We start from the raw sequence: 19,007 nt of genomic DNA on the forward strand, positions 1-19,007 counted from the left end.
TTACCTAGCTTTGATTAGAACTTTTCGTTGGCAGTGCAATGAATTTCTACTAAAAGGTAATGGAATCGCTGCCGCTGCTTCTGTGCTGCCAGTAAAAGAAGAATCTGTGACAGAATTGGTGGATTCTGCATAAAACTTTTGAGTAACACACATTACGGTGCCAATGCCACCATACATATTGTTGGTGTAGACGTTTTGTTTTCTTGGTTTTCACAATTCTTTTCTTTTTTTTTTTTTTTCTTTTTTTATTGTGATAATCGACACGGTAGACTGCTTGCAGGCAATTTTTATATACGAAATAAACTTATTTTAAATAAACTCGTGGCATTTGCGATTAAACAAACGCTTTTTATATACTTTTGAAGACAGCTGGTTGTATTCATTTTCTGCATAATTCTTTCATAAATTTTACTCGAAAAAAATAAACTTGTTAAAAAAATAAACTGAGAAAATATAAAAATTAATAAAATCTATATTTAACAAATATGAACTAGTTTTTATTCTCTTTTTTTTTTGTTTTGAAGAGAAAGATGGATTTTTAAAAAGTTTCTTTTTTCTCAATTCCAAATTGTTGTTGTTTTGTCTACTGGTTTTCTTTGATTGATTTTTTTCGTTACCACAAGAAAATATTAAGGAAAACAAACGCACAAAGAAAGACTAACAAAAAAAAAATATGACTCTGAAGCATGAAGGAGTATATTCACTCTCACTCGTTATGACCAAATTTTTTTAATTTGCTGAGAGACTTCTCTAAGCACTTGGCAGCATTGTGTGGTATTGTGCTGGCATTGTTATTGCAAAATTTTGTTTGCTCTGAGAGAGGAAGGTAAAAGTTGTGTATCGTCTTTTTCCCGTATAGGATATTGAATAGGAATAATCTAACACTTTAATACCAGCTGTTTATATTCTGTAGTGCGTTTTTCGTAGTAGTATTTGATACAACCTTGCGTAAGAATTCAGCTGAGCAGCTGAGTTGTGTTTTGCGCTATTAAAGAAAAGCTGTCTTTTGTTTGAAACTATAAAAATTGAACTATTCAACTGTCGTAGGAAGTAAACACTTTTTAAATTTTTAAATGGAAATATCTCTATTTTTTAAAGCCGATTTATGAGCACCCATTAGGGGGCTAACGAAATAGTCATTGCTCTTGGGAGATATGTATTGTGCAGAGTAACAATATTTTACATGTAATAAGAAATTTGCGATATGAAAATTGACCGCTTAGAATTGAAATAGACAATCTTTTACTTTCGAATCGATTATATACATATATAAGTTGAGGACATTTTGCAAATGTTTGTAGTGGTAGAAAATAGGTTTGTATATGTATATGTATATATGTAATCACCTCGTTCACATTCGATTATATGTTTTTCCGTTGGTGTACTGGAATCATAAGTACGAGCGCAAAACTTTATAGGGGACATCAGAACATCTAAATTCTCTCTATCTAGTATTAGATAAATCATACAATAAAACTTAGCAAAGTAGTTATAAAGTAGTAAGACGTAGAGTTGTTAATGTAGGAATCGTCACAGTGAATAAATTATCTATTGTTCACATAAGTTGTACCATTCTAAATATTTTAATCATCATGTGTGTTACTGTCGTATGTTAAAATAATGTTACTTGAGGTTCGCGTTTCAAATATATGAATAGTGCATTTGTAATGCAGTCATGTGGTCAGTTGATATTTGTTTTTTGATAAAATGTATTTTTTAAAAAGAAAAACATTGATACATATTCCGAAGTTTCTCCCGAAAATTTTAATAACTTTTTTTCCCTTTCCTTTGTATTTGTAATACATTTTTTTGTGTAGCTACAGTTGCGTTTAATATATTTGTTTATTCATTTATGATATGAAACAAATTCGTTGACAAGTGGTGCAGCAGTTTAGTAAAAGGCTGTTGTGAACGAAAATCATCCCTTGTCCCTTCTACCAACCTTGTTCTCTGTCGATTACACATAACTCCCTATTATAAATATTATTTTGTGTTGTAGGTATAACCCATGGGATGGAGTACCTTAAACCACACTTAACATTTTTTTGTTTAATTTCTTCAATGGGAATTACTTCCAATTATATGCTTTTATAATACAAGCGTCTGAACGTTGCTGACGTTAACTAAAGACTAACCAACAAAAAGTGCATTATTTTAGAGGAACTTAACTGTAATTCTCATATATCATTGTTGCACTAGCATTACACTTATCAGTTCTTTATTACTATTATATATATTTATATATATATACGAAGATTGACCGTTTTGAATTGAAAAGTTACTCTGAGGTCGATTATATATATAAAGATGTAGGAAATTTCTCAAATGTTTGTGACGAAGGGAAATACGCTTATATAAAGGGTAATTACTTTACGCACATTCGTTTGTTAGCTGTGGCATCATAAGGATTAGTCCAAAACTTTTGCCGAAGACATTTATATTCACAGATTTTTATATGCACATTACCAAAGGCCCGAAGCATAAATTGCATTCACAATGTACAAAATCATGTATTAACTTAATTCTAACAGTGTTCTTATCGTTAGTTACTAAGCCTGATTGTATCTTTGTTGCAAACCTGAAATGTCGTACATATATTCTTAGCAACAACGCCCATAATAAGTAAAAACTACTACATACGAGTATAATGCATAATATTACAGATAGAATTTATAACGTTTATGATATTGATCGACGGCATGGTACAAACACTTTCGATTGCAAAGCTATATCTAAGATAAGCGTAATATTCGTTTCGAATGACTACTGTAATGTTTTATAATTTTTATATAGCTCGGGGATAATGGGTATCAAAGATTCGGCCAAAGGCAGATATAACTTTCCTATATGTTCTTCTTCCTTCGCTACGGTGCGCATTTTTTAATTTTTTGCTTAACCGAACAATAATCCAATTACGCTAGATACGGGAAAAACATTTTTTTGTTTTTTTTTGTTGTAAAACTGTTGCTTTTCGCCGTCGAAGCACATATTTGCATTTACATAAAAACAAAAAAAATTTTTTTTTTTTTATGTCATCGACTTTTAATTAAGGTTGTTGTGAGAATTTTGCATACATCCGAACTTAATACCATTTAAAATATCTTCAACTGTTGCGATTTTACAAATTTTGTTATCCAATGTTCACCTTTTTGCGTTTTAACAGTTATTAATAAACATCAAAAATTTACCTGTTCATTAATTCGTACATATCAATTAATATAAATTCATGAGACGGATTTAATACAATTTTCATACCTGGAAAGAGAAAAACAATTTTGTTTATGAAATCTCTCTTAAACTGAGACTTTTATAAAAAACAAAAAGGAAAAAAAAAAAATATTATGAAAATACGTTCAAAGAGTTTCCAAAATCGTTAGGCCATACGACAAAAAACAAAAAAAGTAAAAAAGAAAGAAAATTTAAAACAGCATCGATCGAACACACACTGTTTACTTCTATTATTGTACCCATCACTCTAAGAGGGGGGGCCCCCCGCCATACTCGTTTTGTTTTTTCCATAAGGTACGTAACACTCAAACGGTAGTTTCAGAGACCCTACAAAGTATATATATTCTTGATCAGAGTGAAATTCTGATTTGATTGTCTGACCCGTCTGTCCGTTGATGTGTATCCGTCTGTGTGTGTGTTGTCAGCACTCTCCTGGTCGCAAAAAAGAAAAGATATCGATTAAAGTTTTCACCATTATCTCATGTGGTAATCAAATATTGAGCCTTTCATGCATTTAACTCAATTGATGTCTTCTATTCTCACAATAAAAGTTTTTGTCGTATAGGCATGTGGGCGTTGTAGGCGGGTTCTTTGAATAGTTTAGATGAATTGCAAGTTCTTTTCCAAGTTTGTAGGCGATATCTTCACTTTCGCTAAGGTGAGAATATTTACCACGAATACTACAATGTAACGCAAACAGAGAGATGGAGAGACGAACAGGCGGACATATTTATGTGCATTCAAGATTTGAAACTGGCCAAGAATTTGTACACTTTATGGGGTTTTTGAAGCTGCTTTCTGCGACTTATACAAGTATTAATGATTTTTGATGCACAGATATTATTGGATAGGCGTGGTCAATTTTTTACATTTTTTTACACACCATCGTCCATAGAATATATATTCAAATTTTCGTACATTTATTTATTATAGCTTGTGATCAATGAGCAAGAAACTAATTTCTCATTGCCTTTGAAAAACAGAGGTGTACTCAGTTTTCGTGATGCAGTCGGCATGTTCTTCAATCGATTTTGGCCATTTTCTTCCAATGTTTCTGCCAAATTTGAAGTCAATAGCTTTATTTCTGCGCCCAGGAGAATGTTTACAATAGATATTGTGCGGACAGACAGACGGACATGCTTAAATCGATCTAGAATTTGATGATGATCAAGAATATGTAATATACACTTTGATGTTGCCTTCTGGGCGTTGCAAACGTTTTGACAACATGAATATAACTTTCATGCGTCAACGAGAGGTATCGTCTAATCGATTTTAGTTTTTAAGGACAATTATAGCAGATGCATGTTGAGCCTTGAATTTTGTGCGTTTGTTTGTGGTTCAGAACGCAAACACTAAAAAGTCCAAGGCACTTTCGCTCGCCACTTATGAATTCAGCTTTATATCGTTGAAAAAATTGCGCAGAAAGCGAAACAAATGATTGTCAGATAAGGAAAATTGTGTCTTGTACGATGGATGCTTAAAAATTGCTCATCCATACTATCAAAATTGTGTGTTGTCTAGCGATGCGAGCGACGGGAGACGACATTTAGCTTCATTAAGCAATTCGAAGCGTTTTATCTATCTTGAGCGCTGACATTAAATGGTGAGCGCAGTTAAAGATATGGTCATCTGGCCACGACGCACAATTGTTTCCCCCAGTCGCACTAAATAAAAGGCATTACGTTACTATTTATTGAGAAAAACGAGCACTTAATATCCCCTTTACGAGTTTGCTAGTGATGTGATGCGATTATTAGATAAGAAGATTCAAAAAATATCTATGTATACTGAGATATTATTTAAATATTATTTAATTTTTGAGTTATGAAAGTTTTCTATTTTTTTATTTTACTAAAATTTTATTAGTATTTAGTGCTTTACATAATAAAACAATAATTATATAATTGCCGCCTGGTAAGCTATTATTGGTGTAAATTGCGTTATGTACAGTGTACTTCAGCACAATATATTAAATAATATTATAATGATTTCAAAGTTCAATTAGAAGCCAGTTTTGAAATATATATAAAATTAAATCAGTTAAAAAGAAAAAAGAAGCGTTTTACACACATTTACTATATTGGTTTACATCTTGTACTCGTATCGTCTCCCACATAGTTCTTAATGCATAAATTATTCGATAATACGCACTTAATCAATTTTAGTTTAAATTAATAAAAAAAAAAAAAAAAAAACAAAAAAAATACAAAATAAAATAAAAAAAATTGATTTGCTTTTCTTTTTTAAAAATTCGTTGTGAAGCATCTTTTTTAAACTTTCGAAACATAACAAATAATATGAGAAATCGAGAGAACATATGATAACTGTTCATCACCGTGTTCGTAGTGTACTAAGGCTAAATAACATTAATATAATAATGGAAAGCAATCAAATTTTATATATAACATCGCAAATACAAAGAGAATGCAAGAAGAGAGAGAAAGAGAGAGAGAGAGAGAGAGATAGATAGAGAGGAGCGTAAGATAAAGATAAAGATCGCACGCGTTTAAATAAATATACAAACAAACTACTACTCATCCCATCTTATAAAAGTTATTAGTTATATTTACGATCCACAATCGGTTTCGCTCAAATGATAAGTGCCCCAGAGTAGCCGATCAGAGAGGCTGAGAAAGAATAGAGAAGCGAGAAGCGAGAAGAGAGCAATAATTGATAATTGAATATCAGTGTATCAGAATTTATTTCATAGTCAAATTGTTTTGATCACGTTGTAATCTCTATTTAAGAGATAACGGTTCACTAAATTGTTGATATCGTCTGCAACAGATTTTAGATTTATAATGCGATAAAGTGCCGATTCAATTTCAATTGCTCGAAATGCTAGCAGCTGAACTGGAAAAGGATCATAGTTTCGTCAATCGAGATGACAGAATTACGTCATGCAATGCCGTCCATTCATTTGTTTATAGCAAAGTGTGTTTTTTCCTTAAGTAAAGTGTATACAATATTCGTCGTAACACGTATACAATGTTTCGTTATACATGTGCATGCATGCATGCATGCATACACAAGCACACATAATAGATTTGCTCATTATTCTCGTATAATATATATATATATATTGTAGTGTAAAGGGGGCGAAAGTGCAAAAATTGTCGTTATCACCCCGATGGGATCATAATATGTAATTTGTTATAAATTAATAAAAATGTTTTACTAATATTTGCTTGTCTTGCAAAATAATTGAATAATAATTGCAGTTCGAGAGAGGAACCGGTACAAAATATACTTAAATTCGCTAAAAGCTATATATATGTATATATATTTAACATTTTTTTTTTTCTTTTTTTTTTTGTAGCGGGAAAATTCGAAGCTTTTTCTTTCCTCTCTCTCTCTATTCGAAACCAAATAGATTTTTTTTTTTTTTTTTTTTTTGATAAAGTCACCGATCATTAATTTTTGCAAACGTCTGCCCTTTTGATCAATCTCTGAGCTGAATTTCGCTTTAAGTGAATGAAGGCAATAGTCAAAGGAATTTTTACACGCAGTTTTCAATTCGTGGATCCTATGGAATACTTGGGCTGGTTGTTGGCGCAAGTTAAAATGACTCGAAACCAGGGTTTGTTTGGTTTGCGTCCGTTTTTTTTCTTATATATATCCAAAGCGCAAATAACAACGAATCTAATTGCCAAAGGGATTTCACGTGTCGTTACACAACATACTGGTACAGTAATTGCCCTATATTGTCAAGTTTCAGTTAATTGGACCAGAAATTTGCATAACCCAAAAGTATAAAACTATGCTGGTTTCTCTAGAACATTCCTTGTATGCTGCATAAAGGAGGAACAAGGACAAAGTAAGTATCATCTCTCTCTACCCATTCACTTGAATATAGTTCTAAAAACTTGATGAAAATTGAATCGGAAGTATTGCTCTCTCCGTTCGGGTTTACTTAGATAAACTGTAGAAAGACTTTCTTTGCGGACGAGAACTTTGTAAAGCTAGTATTGTCTGACCGGTCCAGGGTGACCATACCGCCAAGACCGGGTTGGACCGGGCAAACTTTTGAACCCGAGTAAATGGTACACCGATGATTCAAAATTGGAAAATGGCAAAACTGAGCGCTGGAGTTTGTGGGTCGCGTTTACAGAAGGCCATACCAATAGGACATATTCCAAGCAGAAGTCACCGCAAACACCACAGGTGCATCTGAGTGCTTAAGAAGGTAGTGCAGGTGAGAGTGGCGCTGCATATAGTCCGATAGCCAAGCCGCCTTAAAGACCCTAAGCGAGCGAATGACAACATTCAGGCTGGTGTTGGAGTGGCTTCAAACACTGAATGAGCTACGCAGACTTTCGGAAATTCGGGTGTTGAGGGCCACGAACGGGCAGACTGCCTAGCTAATCGGGGAGACCGAGGGGCCTTGGTAGGTTCTGAACCAAGCAGCCACGTTAACAGGCTCGTATCGTAATGGGCATAGAATACGGCGGATTGCCGTTGGAAGTAATGTGCAGGACAATGGCAGGCAAAAAGATTCATAAAATCTTCTGGCGGGGTACACAAGCTACCGGAACTAAGAAGTCACCGGCTTCAACCAAGGTCATAGTTCCTTTAGGTATCATCTGAAAAACATGGATATGTTTGATACCGATTCATGCAGATTCTGCCAAGGGACGAGTGGAACATCTTATCATATTTTAAGGTGAATGTGAGGCCATCTGCAGAATTACATTAAGTGTTTGGCGAGCACCAGAGACGGTATGGTGCGGCGATCCAAAGAAGATGGCGGGATTCATAAAAATCCTAAAACTGGAGAGCTAGGGGCATGGACATATATGGACAATAGATATCCAAGGTCCCGGCATGTCTTGTCCATGTAATTAATAATAATAATAATAATAGACGAGGATCTTGAAGTAATTCTTGCAAAATATTTCTTTAATCGTTGAAAAGGAAAACAACTATTTCGCTGTACTTTTGATTAGACATTGCCATATGCTACGACATGTGCTGTGTTTCGTTACTTCGATGATTACGCGAAATCCGTTTTAAGGGTTAATACAATTTTATTATTTACTTCTTAGTTATATCTCTTATATATATATATATATATATATATATATGTATCTCTGCATACGACTATTAATAAATAAAATAATTAATTTTTATATGTAAATGGACTTGTGAACCCACTGGCCTGCATTGATTTATAAAAATTGGGTCAATTGTTGATTGCATTTTTATTAAATTCAATTTTGATTTAAATCATATTTCTTTCCCTTTCTTCTTTTTTATTGCTTTTTATTAATTTAGTGTGACATTCCATTGCATATGTTAATAGTTTTGCCAGATATCTATATATAATGTATTAGGTAGTGCAAACTTATCTTTTCTGCATTTTAAATGCATTTCATTAATCATCTAATTGATGATCGCTTCTAATCGATAATCGCCCGCAAGATTTCCAATAAAATTCAATATGCGATCACTGTCGAAGTTTTCTGATCCTTTTCAAGGCAAATTGATTTCATTAGGTGAGCGCTGAAGCGAGCAGTCACGACTTGAAACTCTTCGTCAAATTCTTTCAGTTTTGGTCGATGCGTTGGAAATGTCTTTGCTATTTTTGAAGGATGATGTCTTTACTATTAATCAATTTGGTCGCATTGCTTGATAACAGCGAGAGAATTGGAATCAATCATCTCTCCACGTTAGTGCAGTTGATGATGCTTGGACTCCCTTTTCAATTCCCCCAAGCATTATCTGATGCAGTCTTGGATCGGATGTTGCTTCCGATAGCGCTGTTTCCCCCTGTTTTGTGACCGCGCTATTTATACTCTACACAACTTGTGCTACGGGCTATATTAAGTTGATGTGGGCGAATGTAACACACCGAAGAGCTTAAGATAGACCTACTTTTTATTATTATACCGATCAAATCAGACTCGTAATCTGAATTGATCCAAGGCTGTTTGTCCGTCTACCCGCCTCTCCCTCTGATAACTATTCATGTAAATTTCTGTTTAAGCTACAGGTCGCCATTCTTGAGGCTGAAATTTTCCGCATTTACTTTACGAAATACTCCACTCTTTACGTGCAAAAATGGAAAAAATCGACCATGCCCACACAAAGTTACAAGTGACTAAATGCTTTCACTTCATTTTCACTTGATTGAGATTTTATGCTTATTAATCATAAGGTAAACCAGACAGAAGGCTTAAAACTGTTTTATGCACTCCAACGCCTAAAAAAATGTTAATTCTAAAATAAATAGGTAGAGGCCGCGATTTGATGGTTCAATTTTTTCTTATTAATAATACCAGCGATATGGGTATGAAATAAAAGCACTTGGAGAGTAGAATGCGAAAAGTATAGTGGTGAGTATGCGAGAATCGGCGACAGCCAAATATAACTTTCTTACTTGTTTTGATTAATGTTTAACATCGCAGCGGTGTCATAAGATAAAATGTGCAGACCTTCCGCAATCATTGGAAGAATCTCATTGACATAAGCCGAACGAAGGGTGACGCGTCTCTACCGTCGAAAATAAATTGATTGCCTCAAGTAACAAATGTCGTAATGTTTTTTGCAACAATTATGTCGCGGACGTATATCATCCGTTTATTGCGATCAGTAGATAAGGGTACACCTGTCAATACCTTTGAAGAAAGTTCAAATTTCTTCTCCAAGAACTTGAGCTTTGTCATAAACAATCAATAATTAGATCTTGTCGCCATATAAATGTTTATTCCTTATGAGAATTCTTAGTCAGAATTTAGGAGAAAAAGCTCCGAGAAAAAGGCTCATGTGAATCGAACTTAGTAGCGGTCATTTCTGTTTGTGTAAGAACTTCTCGACGAACGTTTGTGTGCCGAGTTAATTGGAAGAACGATTTCATCCAAATGAAATTATTTACATTTATTTGACATGCCAAGACAGACGGACAGACATCTTCAAATCAATTAAGAAAATCATGTTGAATCGATTGGTACAATAAAATGTGAATGTGTGTTTTGAGTATAGTATATATCGGCAAAAAATTGACTACACCTTGTATCATAAGCAGCGTGCGGTTATAAATATTAAAACAATGATTTCTTTAGCAGTACCAGTTAGTGAAGATTGAAAAGGTAATTAAATCATAAATAATTAAATGGTAACTCAGTCGGTAAATGAAAAACACGAAATGAAAACAGATATTATTAAGTTTTCTATTAATGTAAATAACGAAAAATTGTGTCTATGTAAGCACGCGAAGAAAGTTGAGAAAATTATTCATTTACACATAGAAGCGATTTTAAGAATAATTTAACCATGACATACATGCATTCACCTGAGAGATTTCTTTTTTATACCCATCATTGAAGAATGAGAGATATATTCAAGCTGCCAACACGTTTGTAACGCGAACTAACGCTACACTGAATCGATTTCAAACATGTTCATCTAACCGTCTGTCCGTTTGTTGTAAACATTCGCTTGGCCGTAGATCAAATCAAGCTAACGACACCAAATTTGGCAAAAATTGTTGCAAGTTCTTGAAAATGGGTCAAATCGTTAGAAGGACACAGCCACGGTAGCATGTAAACTGAGAACACCTTTGTTTTTCAAAAGGAATAAAAAAATTTTAATTTTTTTTTTTCTAATTACACTTAAACTATAGCAGATAAATGTACAAACGTTTGTTAAGATGACTGTTCTAAAGACAAGATTGTATTATCGCTATTGGAAAAATTGGAAAAATTTTATCACACCTTTACTCAATAGTATAGCGTATCAATATTTAATTTTTCCACAAACCCCATTCTTGGAAAATTTCTTGGAAAAATGGAGTATGCTTAAGCATGGCCAACTGCTCGTTTGTCCATCTATCCAACCGCGTAGTATCTATGTATCCGTTTTGTGAAAATGAAGAAATCCCCTACAAAGAAATTTGAAAGTGACGCAAATCGTCTAAAGAACATACTTACAACGCCCACCATGCCTATGCGAAAAAAATTGCCATTTTCGAAATAGGAAAAAACAATCGCGCCCACTACCGATTATAGACGAAGAAAATTTAATTCTCTTACATTTTTTTAAATTTTTTTTTTAGTCATTTTTAGGATAACGGTGACGGGTATAATAGATTCGCCCACGACCGGATACAACTTTTTCACTTGGTTTCTTTTCAAAAAGAAAATTGCTTATATATATTATAATTAGAGATGGAAAGAGATAGCGTTCGCTTTGAAATTAAAAAGAAAAAAAAAACCATCACAATTATCAACTCTATGCACGCAAAGCAAAAGCTTGGTTTTGTGCATTCCAATTTTACCCTTTACTCTGTGCCCGCATCTTATTATTATTTGCAAATTGTGCAACAAAAAAACACATCCTTACCTATCTACGACAAACGATGTAATGTTAATGTATGCGAAATATTTAATATGTATGCGATATATTTTTATACCCGTCGCCGAAGGATGTGGGGTATATTCATTTTGTCGAAACGTGTGTCACGCCTACATGGAAACTTCATAGACCCCATACTCCCAAGGTGTATATCTTCTTCGTCAGTATCAAATTTTAAATCGATTTAAGTATGTGCGTCTGTCCGTCTGTCCGTCTGTCCATCTGTACAACTATGTAATATCTGTGGTAGACATTCTCCTGTTCGCAACGATGAGAATATCGCCTAGAATTTTTGCAAAGGAAAGCGCAAATAACCTAATACCACACACCGAGGCAACAAAAACTTTGAATACCATTGCTTTCCGCGTTTTTTGCATGCCAATCATAAAGTACAACATACAGGTATACCATCATATAAATTTCCACTTTTATTTTGAAAATAAAAAAACAAAAAAATCAATCACGCCCACTCAATATTATAGAGTATGAAAATTTAATTCTTTAATTGTTATTAAGTGTTTTTTTTTTCGAAAAAAAAACAAAAAAAAATGGTAATGGATTTGAATGAATTTCAGTTACGACCGAATATAATTTTCTTACTTGTTTTTAATTTTAGTTTTTTTTTTATAATTGCAGCTAAAAAAAAGGAAACAAATATATTCAATTTAAGGCGAAAATACACATATATCTATATATATATATATATAGATATATATATTTATGAACCTTTTACCATGGATTTAATGCCGAATTATCTATCGCCTGCTTTATAAAAATTTACTCTTATGGCAAATTTCAAACCTATGGCTATGTAAATTATCAAAAAAAAAAGAAAGAAAAACAAAAAATACGAGAGCAAGTTACTAATGGGTCTACGCCCCTTTTTTCGCTGATCATTAAACTGTCCGTACGGCCGTAAGTAATCGTACAAAGAAATTTTGTAGCATCAGCGAAAACGTGCTTCGCAGCAACGATGCAGAGTGACCTTTGCTTTAATTTTCTTTTATTTCCTTCTAATCATGTTTCCTTTTGAACGTAGATTCCACGACACTAATAGATATGAAATTTTAACTTTCTAATCCAAATTTTTTCCAATTTGTGACGGACGAGACGGAAAATATTGCTTGAAATCGAAATATATCTGTTCAACTGCTATCAAACATTTGGTTAACTTAACAGACCTCTTTGCGATTTGTCTACTTTCAATATACTCACAAAACGTAGCTTACATGCTTAGCGGGCAATCATGTTCACGTGCCTTTCGCACATGTTGTAGAAGATGTAGACAAAAGTAAAAATTTTCATCATCGATTGCTGGTTAAGTAATTTTTGCATTTCTTTCATTCATTTTTTTTTTTTTTTAACACCGGATATCCGCTTGAAGTTCTATCTTCTAGTAACGTGTTAGCAGAATGAAAAATTGAAATATTTCGTAACATGAAACAAACAAAAAAAATTCCCTGAGAATAAATAATCGACTTTCTTCATAATAAACTTTAGATGAATGCGCCAAAGTTAAGATGCAAAGCAAAATTTTTTGTCCCACAATTCACGCAATAAGAGAGAAATTTCGAAATACTTTTCTTTGGTCAGATTAGTTGAGAGAGAATAAATGTCTGTTGATCAGCTGAATCGAATTTATTAGTCGATCCTAATTTCGAGGTGCAAAGTAGCCGTACCACTGCTTGCTAATAATTGGCTTGAATCATTCGTAATCGTATCGTCGGATATAGTTCACAAAAACCGAAGATCTTCAAGGGCTTAGAATATTCATAATCTTAATATGTGTGTTAGGTCTGCTTAGGATATTTGCTGCATAGGCTTTTAAAATTTAACGCAATGGAAAAAAGCGTTTATGAAAAGCGTTGAAGGGGAGGGAATATGGAGAAAGAATTGCGAAGGATCACCAAACGATTATTTTTTGAATTATTTTCAATATACATATGTGATGCAATTTTCGATATCTTTTGAGAAAATTTGCTACAATGACATATTGATCGCATCTTTTTAACCCACGAACGAGCCGTAATATAATAAACCAATTATGGGGAAAAACGAGCAGCTTTTCATCTTTCTCGAGTAAAACGAAGCAAAAACTAGTAGGAATATGAAAAATTTGCATCGAATAGGAGCACTCCCTCCCACAATCCCCCTCCCATTTCCTTTATAAGAGTTTTGATGAGAGAAAACCATTTTTCATTGCAAAAAAAAAAAATGATTTTTGTTAATTTCTGTACTGAAGGGTATTGAAAGTTCGCCTTGAACTTGAATTATATATATAATAAGAATTTTTCGACTTTTGCTTGACATTGGCTTGAACTTGAAAAGATATCAATTAATTAACACTTTTTAGTTGAGTTCTTCAGCGAGGCGGCGCAAGTAAGCGAGTCTTAACACGTTCTCCATAATATTTGATAATAATCGGAATCATAATTTTGGAGGGACGTAAAACTTCACGTAAAAATGATTGATGATGTATTACGATGTCTTTAGAAGGTTAAATCCATCGAAGGCATTTACTTGCCATAAAACGAATAACGAAAAGTAATGAAAAGCATTCGAGAATGCCGTAAGGGTAGTAAGAGCGAATAAGTTCGTCCTGCACATACCTGTTCAAATGGCAATTATTTTCATTGTTTTCACTAATCGCCATAACTGCATCACCTGTACAAAATGAAGTGTCCGTAACCGCAATTGGGTAGTTGTTGCATACTGAAGCACGCTTCTTAACAACGGTTTTTTCCGACGTCTTCAACGAATGGTCATTTTTTGCATTTAGATTCGAGTTTAAAGTTATTACAAGACCGCTGGCTAATGTTGTCGTAGATATATATAAATTTGGGATATGACTTTGATTTAATATTGGTGATTGGGATGGCAAAGGGATGGGATGCTTTGCGGCGCAATTCTCATCAATTGGCTTGAGGGACTTTTTCGAAGTGAAGCTACGACGTAACGTTTGCAAGCTGTGCCGCAAAAACGATTCACGTTTCATACCACAAGCCATCGACAATGTTGATGAATTATTGCTTAACGTTTGCGTCTTATCTTCAACTTCCATTATAATGGTGGACTTGTGTACAAAATCCGTTTTCATATTCGATGACTTTTGAATTCGATGTCCTTTCTCTTCGCAATGCGATTGACGTTCGTGACGTTGGTGTTCCCGGTTATCGAGAAGTCTGTAGGTTTTTATGAAAAACAATTTGGAAGAATTTTTTGGAATTTTTGTAAAATGAAAGTCCATCGGATCGTTTGCTTGGTAAACGATGCCTCCACTACTTTGACGAAGAGTCTCAGTTACCTGCTGCTGCTGCTGGTGTTGCTCTTCGAATTGTGTGCTATTAGAAGTTTGTGACTTTGAACAATTAATTTCCGGCTTATCTGATATTTTGAAAAATTTTCTTTTACGCGCCATTATGCGACTTTTTAAAAGACTTTCTCTATTTGCTTTTTTTCCTTTTTTTTTCTTACTTTTTCATTTGAGTTTTTTTTTTTTTTAATTACGATACACAATAGATGTAAAATGTAATTCTTTATTATTATAACTCGTTTATTTATTTTATTCATAAATAACAAATTAATTAATTGACACAGTGTCCCGCACTTTTTTTATTAGCTATTCATGTTCTCTTATACCCTTATCGAATATATGATTTTTGGGTTTCTAAAGCTTAGATTCATTTGTTTTATTTAATTTTTTTTTTTTTTTAATTTTTCCATATTTTTATATTTAATTTTTCCTTTTTATTTATTTATTAATTATCATTATTATTATTATTATTATTTGTTTTTGCTTCTTAATATTTCTTGATATTATTATTGTTTGTAAATTTTTTCGAAATCAAATAATTTTAATAAAATATTTATTTTTGTTATGTTAATTATGCTTATACACATACAACTGTTTAAGTAGACATTAGTTTTTGCACTGTTGCTGTTGTAAAACTCAATGAATTCTTTTTCGCGTTACATTTTGCTGCAACGTTAAACAACAGCATTAACAAATCAGTCCGCATGTGCTAACAATGCTCGCTCATTCTCACTCATTCACTTATTCACTCATTCACTCATTCACTTATTCACTTACTTCCCTTAAATTGCATTGTTGCGCTGGCTGGTCTATAATACAGATGCGCTGTTACAGGCTTTCTATAATTTATGCAGACCAGAAGCAGGAATACAACAAGAGCAGAAGAAGAAGTCAACGAACGACTTGTAAATTATAAATATTTTCATTTATTTATTTTTGCTTTCAAATCGTGTGTAAACATAAAAATAAACGTAATTTTCAAAAAAAAAAAGGAAAAAAAAAAAAACAAAAAAAACACAAAAATTCTATATTTATCTGCGCTTTGCATACCAAAGTTCGCTAATTTATTACGCTGCGAAAATTATCTTTGCTCCTTTCTCAGTTTCCTCACGTGATCTCTGAATATTCATTATTATTATTATTATTTTTTTTTTTCTATATATATTATGGGCGAAAGTAATCGAAAGTTCAAAGATAACCGCAGACCATCAAAATTGCTGTAAATATTTATGCAGTTTGCATTGATTTGTTTTCTTCTTCTTCTTCTTCTTGTTTTTTCGATTAGAATGTTTTACATAAAAAAAAAAAACACACAAAAACCAAAAATCTCTTACGCCCTTTTTTATTTGAAAAAAAATTTGATGATAATAAATAAACAAGAAATAGTTACGTATAGCGTTAAAGCGACTCTTCTATCCCCGCCCCTTTAAATTGCAAATTTTCACAAAGCTATAAGAGTATTATGTCTTCCAAATTGCAATAGATCGAGAAGAAAATAAATGTTAGATCGATATATGACACAGGACGCTGTCTAATATTTCTTAGCTATCGTCGGTAAAGTCACGTTGGGTAGAAGATCAGCATTTTTTTTCTACTTTTTACCTGTGGACATCACGTAAGAGCTAAGAAGTAAAACGAAAAAACAAAGACGCGCAACTCCCATGAATTTTCTCGCGCTCTTGCTAGTTATCCAACTACATATTCACAAATCGAATATCGTTCGCAGCACAATTTAGGGGGCGTTTCAGATAACTAAATATATAGGGAATTTTTGTCAAAATATATCACAAAAAAAATTAAAATATTTAATTAATAAAATTATCTCAGCGCGGCTTGTCTGCCCGGTCATTACAAAAAAATATGAAAGAAATGAAAATTCAAGCCCAGCAATGCACTGCTCGTTCTTCTCTCGAAGAAGATATTTCGCTTAGTCATATATAGGGATCAAAAGCCTCGAAATGATGTCCTTTTTTCAACTATTGCTTGAAAATTTACATGAAGGTGAGTAGATCTCAGCGAAGCTTGGACAGCGCGTTAAACAGCACACTACTGTCGCTCGACGACATAAGAGAGCAGTAGCACGTTTGCCGGGGTCAATAGCGTACACCTGCTTGATTGGTAAATTTGTCCTTACATGCGTGCATGGATCGCAAATCTCGAAGTGTTTGCATATCGTTGATGGACGCCTTTTTTCGCCTTTTCATCGCTTTAACTCGAACTTTCAAAGCTGCTACCATTGATGAAAAAAAAAGATACTTTACCTTTGATATTTGGCATTCAATATTCACACCAAGATCAGCACAGTTTGAAGTATTTTCCTTTCATTTCCTTATCTTGTTTATTTTCGTTACTTACACTGCCGTTTACTGTTGCTGGACTAAGATCAGGTGGACCATTTTTATATTACTATATTTTCGATTTCCTTTTTTCATTTGATCGACCAATCACGCAGGATATGTCCCATATACGAGGTGGCAGTGGCCGCAGCTTCGTGGATGCGTTCCTAAATCGATTAGTGTTACTATGGCTACGGCGTAGTTTAGTCAAAGGGCAATGGAACTTGAACGCGCGAATAGCGCGCTCGCAGTTGCGATTGCTATCTATGCGGTTATGCCTGCGTCCTTCATTCTTCCCTATTTCGTTATCTTTCCTCACTTCTTTCTGACTTCTGACGGTCACGGTGTCACAATTCTGTTTCGTTTGACTATTAAATAACAAAGTCATTCATTACTACTTCGTTGCGTTTTCCCAAACATATTGCCTTAATGTTGCATAACACACAGTTGCTAACACAAGCTCTATTAAGCCTATACTATGGTGCGTTTGTGTGGTGGTGACATAATCATTACGAAGAACTTTACTGCATTGATTACTTCGTTTAATCAAAAAAACAGTTGCATAAAAAGTGAAAAAAAGTGAATGGACTGAATTTCCATTTGCGAGTTAGTGCAGAGACGCAACGATGTCGAGCCATTTTTCAAACGTTTGGTAACGAGCGATTGAGAATTGTTCAAATCCAACAATAGTATATGGGAAGCAGCGCTCTCTGCGTCAGGCAACGATTTGCGTTTGTTGGGATTGGAAGGGAGTCAAACATCACGAACATGGCCAAATGATTCTTGATTTGGATTCTGCTCTCTGCTGCTATCATTCAATGCGACTAAAATACGCAATAAAGGTAAAGTGTTCAAAATCGGTTAACAGCAAAGACATACAACAGTATACGTCAAACTCTGACCTATCTCACTGGCATTTGTTTCGCTCGCTTCAGCACTATCTTAATAGAATTAATGTGACCTGATTTTCTCTCTATATAAGAGTTTTCGTTTCATAATAGCGCCTATGTATGTTGGGGTCCAAAAAAAAAAAAAAAAATAGACCTATGTGTTAATTTTTTTTCTATTGCGCTATTATGAATTAATTTTCATCATTATATATATTAAAAATTAAGCCTTTTTCCAAAGGGCTCATTACTCATAGGACATCTTGTAGAAGAGTGGGGGAAGAAATAGACCCATGTGATTTAAATTAGGTCGACTTAATTTGTTCACTTAGTTACTATCATAAACAAACTTTCATCACAAAGAAATTAACAATTCATTCATATTCAAAAAATAGATGTATGTGGTCCAAATTCGGTAAAAGAGATTACTTTGTCAACTTACTATTATGAGCTAATTTTTACTATGTAATATTGAAAAAGTCGACCTTTTTCCCCGTATAAAGCCTCATTTTCCGTAAGAGGTGTTGTATGAAAGCGGGTTCAAAAAAATTTCTCCAGCCAGTCCAAAACTTTTCACATCAATTTGCAAAATATTACTACTGAGTCACGGTTTGCCGAGAAATTTTATAAATTGCAATTTTTTTCCATATAACAACTTTTCAGAATAGGGCATTATATGAGGAGCGGTCGCAAAATTGAACCGATCCGAATCATTTTCAATAGTGTTCGTTCTTGGGCTAAAGTATGTGAAATATTTGCGACGTGCAGCTGAAACACAACAATACATGAAAAGACATCAGATGGACAGATGGACAGACAGGCTTAGATCGGTTTAGAAAATTATTCTAAATCGATCGATACAATAAAAGGTGAATCTATCTTAAGCTC

General features: G+C 33.6%; 1 protein-coding gene across 3 annotated transcripts in view; it reads right to left on the reverse strand.

The window, feature by feature from the left end:
• The window catches only part of LOC119637209 (flocculation protein FLO11-like), a 43,108-nt gene that overhangs the window by 18,100 nt on the left and 6,001 nt on the right, over positions 1-19,007 (reverse strand). The window contains exon 1 of one of the 3 annotated variants that reach the window (XM_038033068.1): positions 14,193-15,298. The exons of 1 other annotated variant lie outside the window; for it this stretch is intronic. In XM_038033068.1, the coding sequence (XP_037888996.1) occupies positions 14,193-15,001 (809 nt within the window). In that variant the 5' untranslated portion in view covers positions 15,002-15,298. Of the gene's footprint in view, positions 1-4; positions 437-14,192; positions 15,299-19,007 lie in introns of those variants that run through there. One more of the 3 variants, XM_038033071.1, reaches the window with a different exon arrangement.

The sequence above is a fragment of the Glossina fuscipes genome, unplaced genomic scaffold (assembly GCF_014805625.2).
Source record: "Glossina fuscipes isolate IAEA_lab_2018 unplaced genomic scaffold, Yale_Gfus_2 43, whole genome shotgun sequence".
Lineage (NCBI taxonomy): Eukaryota > Metazoa > Arthropoda > Insecta > Diptera > Glossinidae > Glossina > Glossina fuscipes.